Source organism: Solea solea, chromosome 1, assembly GCF_958295425.1.
Source record: "Solea solea chromosome 1, fSolSol10.1, whole genome shotgun sequence".
NCBI lineage: Eukaryota > Metazoa > Chordata > Actinopteri > Pleuronectiformes > Soleidae > Solea > Solea solea.
Genome location: NC_081134.1, coordinates 7661310 through 7670675, shown reverse-complemented (window position 1 = coordinate 7670675; position 9366 = coordinate 7661310). Strand labels below are relative to the sequence as shown.

Sequence of the window (9366 nt, the reverse complement as noted above, 5' to 3'; positions counted from 1 at the left end):
AGGTATTTATGGACAAAGAGCCAAGAATATAACATAATGATAAGCAGCAATGTGTTTATTAGGAGTTTACAATGCCACTACAGACAAATATGTTGATGTAAAGTAAAATGGATAAAACAAAACAAGGTGGTGGGGAAAAATTATCAGGGTGAAACACATGAACTAACAAATAACTATTTCTACATTCAGCATTTATATTACACCAATATTTCAGCTTTATAGAATCTTGACCTTTGACACAAAGACAGTGAACATTATCTTAATATTGAAAACAACAGTGTGTGAAGACAAAATCCTTCACAGTTACATGGTCAGGAGTTAATTTTTCTTCATAAAGACCCCAAACTAGAGAAAGCACTCAGAAAGTGCAAACCTCTCACTTTCCAACAATGACAGTATACTCCCCCCCATCTCACAAAGATCCCTATTGTTTAAATATAAATATCCGATTATTTCTTCCTTGAACCATAATCTACATCCCAAGAAAATTTAATCAAAATGCTTCATTTACTTATGACTTATGTTGCTCACAGATGTGGCCAAAAACATAATCCCATTGACAGAGGCAATAAGTTTATTTTGTGTGAATGCTGTTAGTAATTGCAACATATACTGCAAATAATCACAAATCACATGTAGTCTCCTGCATCTATTTACCTTAAATGAATTGGCCCCTTATGTAAAACACTGTAAGTGGTGTGCATGTAGTTTCTGAATAAAAAATATAAAGCATTATGCTTGAAATCTCAACTATTATGTCTTACAAAAGTACATTCAGTTCCAAAAAGCAATTTTACGTTAGTTTTTGCATCATGGACATACATACACAAACATGTAAAATACAGAATTGTGACTGTGCTTGCAGATTCAATCTCAGCTATGATTTGACCTGCCTGGAAATAATACAGCAAAATCCCAAGATATGCAAATGATTCAGACGTAGCATATGACAAGTTCATTTCTCAAACTTGCAGTGATCGGTCCTTAACCTTGGCCTCATTGTTTCATAGAGGACAACACAACCAAAATAATCCCCAAAAATGTATCATGTCATTTTAAGAGCACCAGGGGTAGTTTTGTATAGAATATGTTTGAGAGCCAAACAAACAGCTCCATGTTAAAATCAAAATTCAAATGCAACTTAAAACTGCAGCTAAATGAACAGAAAGAGTTGTATAAACGGAATTCTATACATTACCATTAGTTTTTTCTGACTGAGTAATGGAAATAACTGAACATACCAGAGTAGCTACATACACTGCAAGGTAATCTGTTGACTTTTGGTGTTTTCATCTCTTTTATATCCGTTCATTTATAATGCTACACACACACTAGTGGCAGGTTTTCAAATTAAAAACTGAACTCTAACATCAAACCTAAAGCCCTACCCCTTTTCTGACTTCCCTTCCTATTTTGTTCTGTCAACATGTTGCTACAAATGAGTGAATATACAGTATTACTGAATGGGTTCAGGCCTATTCATAGTTTCAGCATACACAAGTTTGCTATGGTCAACTGTGGTCAGCGTGACATGGATACATCCATCACATATCAACTCTGTGAAAGCTGAATGCACAAAGAATGGTGAGACCTTTTCTGTCTCATTAACAAACATCAATTAACTTCATAGCTCATCACACACAGTGCTGTTGACACCTCAACTCTGCACGATGTGCAATGACATGTCATATCCCATCACCTCCTTTTTCAAATTTCAGAAACAAATATAGGCAAGCATTTCCAGAGTTCCGTCCAGCCTGCTGGACAACGTCAGTTGACTTCTAAGTGACAGTACAAAAAGAGTTGGAAATGTAAATGTCAACCTTTTTTGGATTAGTGCTGATTTTGGGCACTCTAAATGCTAAGTGAGCCACACTGGTCCACTTTGTAACTTCTTTTTCTACAAGAAACCCCATGAATCCAAGACAAAGTCTCAGCACTTTTTCAGATCAGACCCTGGGCTAGGTTGCGAATGACACTAAAAGATCCAAGGTCAAAGCCGCACATGCTCAGTAAACCCCTGTCTTCAGTGTCTGCTAAGGCGTGTCCAGTGGAAGTCAGCCCACACATCACCAACTTGGAATTGGCTCCAAATTTCTGTTGAAAAATGCACATAAGAACATTTTTATTTAGTCACTTGCAAAAAGCAACAACATATGCATGTTACACTCACTTGATAATTGGCCCTCTATTCCTTTAAACATATTATATCTTATTTAAGGTCAGCCAGTAACATAATCAGGACAGTACTGTTCATGTATTACTATCATGTCATTACAGATAATTAATTGTCCATTATAACAAACTGTAAACAAACACAACCCATGGATCAGCTTTATTAAACGTGAATATGTTTGAAATAAATTAATGTCTCTGTTAAGTTAGTACCAATCAAATTTCACCAGTTGAGATATGAGAGTATGAGATTTTCATAATCGATTAACCTGTTAATAACTTTCTTCATTATTTGATTATTTGTTTGGTCCATAAAATGTTGATTGGTGTGTCCCAAACCTCAAAATGATGATGTTCTTAAATGTCTTGTTTTGTCAACAAACCATATTAATCAGCCCTAAATTCTATTCTCAAAAACAATAATTTTCTTAGAGGAGAAAATTAAATTTCCATTAGGATGCAAATTAATAATTGTACTTCTCTGTGCTTTTGTAGAAACTCCACAGGGCTCGCAGTAAATGTCCAGACTGGATTGTTGGTCAGAATGATGAACACATCTACAGCTTTCCCATTCTCTGTGGCCCATATAATTGGAAGTGTACAGTCTGTGCTTCCACCCGGGATCTGGAAGTGGAGGTCAGTGTAAAAGCATGTTATCAATAAAACCAATATGAAAACATACAATATAAACCTAATCTGCTACTGGAATTGAAATAAATGGTCATAATCTATCTATCTATCTATCTATCTATCTATCTATCTATCTATCTATGTAATGGTCATGCTTTAAAGCTTGCTGGTGTCAGTGAAACACATTGCTTAAAATATGCGTTATTTAGCTCTATAATCAGTTATAAATGATCTAGACTGGGTCTCTCTGGGTCTGAGAAATGGTTATCTCAGTCTCAGTGGTCTGACAGTAAATCCAATCAGGAATAAGAACTCCACAAAGAGGCAGTCTTCTCTGCTTTCTCAAGGAGGGAGTGAAAGCTCCAAACATACGGATTAGTCCATCCATCCATTTTCTACCGCTTTATCCTCCACAGGAGAGTCATGGGGGGTGCTGTGCCAATCTCAGCTGACATATGGCGATAGGCGGGTTACACCCTGGACAGTTCACAAGTCTATTGCAGGGCCACATCTCTGATATGATGACATGCCTCACCTTAACCAGTTCAGTTGTTGCTTGTGCAAGAGTCACGTCGGCAGACACGGTGCATGGAACCAAAGCTCCTTCTGAATAGGCCAGCACCTGTGTGTCCACCTCTGTCCTTGCAAAAATCTGTGTGGGACAGAAAGTCCAAAAGGAAAGCATGATGATAATGTTACAAAAACACAACTCTTATGCAATAATAAAAACACAAAATAACTTAAAGTATGAAATCATATTATCATTCAATTAACAATCTGACAGAATTGCAGAATATACTTAGAATTAGGGCCAAGGGAAACTATCATAGTCATACTGCAGTGAGAATTTCAAAGGAATTTGCAGTATGTGGCAACAGACCAATTCCTTGACCCAGGCTCCCTACAAAAATTGGGCACTCTGAGCCTTGCTAATGGATGCAGCAGTTCGAACTGCACAACAATCACTCATACACTACACAGTTGTCCACCTCAAGCTCTGTCTTACCAGGGTTATTGCAGCAGCAGCAATGGCAGTGTTGACTGATGTCCCAGGTACAATACTGCTCAGTGATGTGCTCACATCTACTGCCAAGAGAAAGCGTTTGCCCACAGGCTCCACATTCTGAGGACATAATTTCAATATTAGAATATTATTTTATATAGTATATCGTTTTTTATTATATAGTTTTATCTAATGCTGTTGATTGCTGACTGCTTTTTTGGTATGAAGCTGTGACCATACAAGAACCTACCATAGAACTTGTATAAAAGGCAGAGTCCATTGCTTTCAGGATGCTGCTGTTTGGCTCCCATTTTGTTTTACCCTGATAACCTTGGCCTCTTTTGTAATTCTCTAAAGCCAAGAGAATGCTGAAGGGGTGGATCTTTGCCTGGCAAATTCATGACGTACACAGAGAACTCAATCAGTGTCTCACGTTGTTGTTGTTGTTCAAATATAGATTTATAGGTCCTACCTTCTCCAGTGCTGCCTCACTCTGGATTCTTTCACACAGAGCCTGAGTTGCTGAGCCTCCAGGTTCAAGAATTTTGTTTGATGTCATCTTACCCAAGGTCCAGAGCACTGAGTGGAGAGGCATTTCCTTCAACAGAGCTCTCCATACCTAAGATAAAACAATCAACATATCCACTTATTTCCTCAACAGATTTATTCCACATGATACACTTCCAGTCAGTCTTTCTCAAATCGAGAATTTATATGGGCAGCTCATGGGTCCCCACCCATATTTATCAGTCTTTGAACAGTCTGCTGGGAAAAGCAGACCTCATTTGTGAAGACCAAAACACTTTACACATAACAAATACCCTGAAAGTGAATGGTTTGCCGGTTGTGGATCAGTTTTCTATAATGTCATTCTGGTGATATACTAAAATGATATCAAGCCACATACACACATGCTTCTCACCTGTTTGGACTTCAGATGGTCTGTCAGTAGCTGTTCCCTCTCCAGTTTGTATTCCTCTATTAAATTGATGACCTCCGTTTCATCACAACTGTGCTTGACCTTCTCTACCACTTCAAGATATGAAAGCACTTTGAGGACCTCTTCTGAATTCTCTTTTTCTCCATACGCTGCCTGGACTTCTTTCCATCCTTTTGTTAGATATTTGCAAATCAAAGCAATTGCTGAAAACACAAAGGTATGACAAGTCCAGCTTACACAATGTTACAACTTAATACTACCCGCCTGTCTAATTTGCAGTTGCTCACAGCTATGTTGCAAATGCACACAATTACTATATGCATTGTAGCAAGAGAAAACAATTAAAAATCAATGAATTGGTAGTCAAAGATCACTCAAAGGCACTGAACAAAATGTTGTTCCAATTTCAAAGAGTGACCTTCAAACCTAATTAATTAGTTCAATGCTACTTTAGATTATTTACGGCAAAGGAGAGATGTTATACTGTGAAGTGGCTGATATTTTTTCCTTCTGCATGTGTAAACTTACATTCATTAGCTGGTTTGGTGTGAGAGAGCCTCAGCAGATCCTGATGCGACCATCCCTCTCTTTGTTTGAATTTGGTCACAACTGCAGCTAGGTTCATGGGATCTTGCTCATTATACCAGTCAGACACTGCTTTCCTCAGAGCACGTCCCCAAATCCCACACGTCATACCCTCTTTCAGTTCCTTCTTATACTGAATGAAAGCAAACAGATGGGCAGGATTCCGACAAACTTCTTTTACAGCTTTGAATGCTGCCTGCCTCGTCTTTAGCTCAGAATATTGAGAACACAAGGCTAAGGCAAAGAGCGAGGGATGGAGACTGACAGCTTGAGCATCGCAAGTGAACCTTTTTATCTCATCCACCACCTCGGTGCCCCGTCCTTCCTGCAGCAGAGAAAGGAGGGCTCCAGCGTTCTCCATGCTGACATGTCCCTCCTCTCTGGCAGTGTATATGTCTCCCTCTGAGCCATAGCAGAGGAATCGACACAGTTTGGCCTTATCGCCGACCTCCCATGGACAACTGCCATCACCTGTTGAGTTGTGGGTGTGGTTGCTAGATGTGACTACTGTAGTACTTCCCGATGGTTCCATTGTAATAGAAGGTCTGAAAAGTACGCAGCAAAAGGGAATTTTTACTCACTTCTATATTCTATATATTTACTGACCAAAGTCAGCGGGTGACTTAACATTTCCACACAATAGAATCTGGAACTTATAAAAGACAGAATCATGCAGAATGTCCAATACATGAGCATGTTGCTGTAATCAAACAATATATATTGTGTTTGTTATAATTAGAATAACTGTACCAGGTGGGGATAGATTGCCACAAGGGAGGGTGAGGGTTTATTTTGGATTTAGTTTTATTATTAGTACATTCTAATTGGCTTTCACTGCACTTTTCTATCTACAGTATACAACTATATAAACGGAACACAGTACATGTGTATTATCTATCTCTTGGGAAATAGATGATACATATCTATCTCCCAAGAGTAATACACTTTGATGCAACTGCTGTCACCTTCTAAATTGATTTATTTGAATATATATATTATAGCATATGGTGACACTGTACAGTAACTACTCACAGAATCTTTCTATTAATTCAAAGAATGTCTGTCTGTTTTGTCTGTGTGTGCGTCTTGGTTTGCTAGACAGGTGTCTAAAGTCATCAAAGGACTTATATTATAGTTCTTCTGTTGGGGTTTATTGGCAGTTGGTAACCAGTTTATAGGTGCATTACTGCCACCTACTGGACTGGAGTGGGGACAGAGGATTTGGCAGGGGAAAACACACGCACACACCATATACAGTATAATCATATTCTCGTAATTAATCCAGTAACTATAAGGTACTTCATTAAATGTTGCATTTGCTAGAATATTTAGCAAAGTGTGCCATTAGATCATTAGAACTTTCTTTTAGTCTTTGAATTTATTACGTACAATTAGTACATGTTTTAAAGTTTTGGGGTCTAGTGCAGTGGTCACATAGTCCAGTGTGGTAATTTCCTATAAAGTGCTGTGTATGATTGAGCCCTGTGTGTCCTTTTTTTAACCGGGTGGGTACAATCTCTTCCTCTGGGTTCCAGCCCTGTAAAGCATTCCTACCTACATATCTTTGCATACTGTGTCAGTTATGTCCCAATAACCTTTTTTTTTTTAGTGTAATCTTTTATAATTATTGTCACTTCTATTTGACTGAAAATTATTTATATTTTACCAACATCAAACCTTTTATTCCCTGCTATGCCAACATAAACAGGGACCCAAATGAAAGAAGGCTTAAGTCAGCTACATCCTCAGCTGCTATCTAGCTGAAAGACCTCAAGTAAGCTAATACTGCTCGATTATTAGGCTAGCAAATAAGATTAAGTTAATCAAACGTTAGTCAGTTGGTTAGACAGAGTTTAATGATGTTGTGTCCCTCCCCTGTTAAAAAGTTACATGACTACGTATGCAGTGGAAATACGAACACAACGACTATTAGTGTTAGCCGTCTAGTCTCCTCCAACCACAGTCTACTTAGCCCTATATAGGCGTTACCTAACCGGGTTTGATGCAGCTCAGCTGGGATGGGCGGCTTGCTCACCATCAATGCTAACGTTAACGTTGCTTTTGTCGGTTTTACTTCTATTATTCAGTGCTGCCATTCAAAACATCCCGGTGTCCAGTGACATACAGGCAAACATATGGACTTACCGCGACCAGTGCCCAAGTTTGAGATCTGGCTAAATGCAGACAGGCCTCTCCTTGACCGACTAGTGAGCTAACCATGGGCAGCGCCGCCAAGGATCCTGGGAGAACGAGTACTCACAGCAAAATTCTCTTCTTTATTCGACTTTCATGCATGAACATTCCAGGATTTTAACAGAACAAGTTCATAAACAAACATATTCAATTATTAATTTAACGCTTTGTAATATCCACATTCCGAGTGCCTTTTGTGTGTGTTTTATATAGGGTTGGCTTATTGTTTTAATTGATACATACAAAACTTTCCATATAAAGGCAATTTAAGAAGAAATAATCCCTGTCCACTTCCATTTTCTCAAAGTAAAAAAACCGCGTCTTTTTCCTGTTAATTAATCTTAATCCCACACCAGAAGGGAAGACAATATTGGATAACTATGGCAACATAATCTGTTTGACTTTTTTCATATTCTTTTTTGGAAGATATTTCTTTTTGACTAAACACTGAATAATGCATTTAGACAAATTCCAAGTTTCTAATAATGATTTGAACAGATGCACTGGATATGATTCATATAAATGCAAACCATCTGTAATTGATGGCTTCTGTCTAAATATATTCATTATCCCCTTTAAAATAATAAAAATGCTTGTGTGATAAGTGAGGATGTGCTGCAATGCGATGTACAACTATTTATAAAAGAGACAGAGACAAAACCTTGTAGTTACTCAACGTCACCATAGGGTGGCAGTAGTACACTGACTGTTATGATACATGATAGTAGTTTATGAGGATACAGCCTGTTCAAATTAATTGCTCAGTGAGTTGAGCAATTTTCATTGAGAATGATTACGTTCTAAACAAAAGAAAACACAGTATTGTAGCACATCTTGACACAAACACACACACACACACATGTTAATATGATTTTGAAGGAGGGAGGAGTGTCTGCTCTGTCTCTGGCCTCTCTATTTAGAAGTTGCACCAGGTAGGTAGGTCTGTATTGTTCAGATTACATGAAACAGGGAAAGGAGCCATTCTCCATCTGCGCCACACCAAAAAAGGGGGATTGGATGCGTTACTCTGTAACTGATGACCTCCCTTGTGTAGAAATCTAGGTTCACCAAGAATGACAGAAGACAGACACAGCTGCAAGTTAGACATTAACGTGGGGCACATATTTCACACTGTGTACAGTAACCTGCGTCATTACCACATTCAGAAACGAAGCTGTGGTTCATGTATAATTTAGTAAAAGGTGCAGGTCAGTGTTCTAATCAAGAGTGTCCTATTTTTCTTCTTCACCATTGTCTTGTAATGCTGATGTTTGTGACTTGAGGACATTTATCTGTCTTGGCCCTGATGAACTTCTCATAAATCCTGTGCTCTCCACGTTAGCTTCTCTAGAGTGTCGCAGTTATTGAACTCTTGACACGCAAGCCAGAACTTCAGGTTTTCCCCACAGAAATAAGAAAGTTTAAATGCTCATGAACATTATATTTCTGCAAAAGGGGTGTCTCAAGCTCTTCTCCCAATTGGCTTATCTCAATTAATCAGAGAATTCAACAATAATATGCAATAATATCATGTAATAATGGGTTGAATATTTTTGCACTCAATCAATCCAAAAACAATTCAAATAAGCTACCCCTGGACAAGTCAGATGTACTTACTGTACATTCTCTTTTAGCCCAAGAAGTCCAGATATGTCCTCGAGAGCCCAGTCATTATTGAATTTGAATGACACTCGCTGTTCTTCGTGAATTTTAATTTGATGGTATCTCAGTCTGCATGATGCCACTGAATCCTCAGAGAATTTTCCTTGGATTCTTTCCAACCTGACAGCCTCTCACTAGTGAGGGCCAGCGTCAGAGTGAAAATCCAAATTCAGGAATT

The 9366-nt window shown here is 38.4% G+C and overlaps 1 protein-coding gene across 1 annotated transcript; it reads right to left on the bottom strand.

The window, feature by feature from the left end:
• Positions 1-40: 40 nt before the first annotated feature.
• On the bottom strand, positions 41-7564 carry ro60 (Ro60, Y RNA binding protein). The gene is made up of 9 exons (XM_058645199.1): positions 7479-7564; positions 5277-5878; positions 4731-4951; positions 4281-4427; positions 4059-4196; positions 3812-3928; positions 3341-3457; positions 2653-2799; positions 41-2097 (listed from the first exon to the last, which is right to left on the bottom strand). Exons 2-9 carry the CDS (start codon positions 5863-5865, stop codon positions 1945-1947), a joined length of 1629 nt encoding a protein of 542 aa, XP_058501182.1. The 5' UTR covers positions 5866-5878; positions 7479-7564; the 3' UTR covers positions 41-1944.
• Between the last annotated feature and the right edge of the window lie 1802 nt (positions 7565-9366).

Coding starts and splice junctions, on each gene's coding strand:
- ro60 (XM_058645199.1), bottom strand. CDS start 5,865: ATGGAACCATCGGGAAGTACTACAGTAGTCACATCTAGCAACCACACC. Junction 4,952..5,276: donor CACCAAACCAGCTAATGAAT/GTAAGTTTACAC, acceptor TTGTGTTTTCAG/CAATTGCTTTGATTTGCAAA. Junction 4,428..4,730: donor ACCATCTGAAGTCCAAACAG/GTGAGAAGCATG, acceptor GTTTTATCTTAG/GTATGGAGAGCTCTGTTGAA.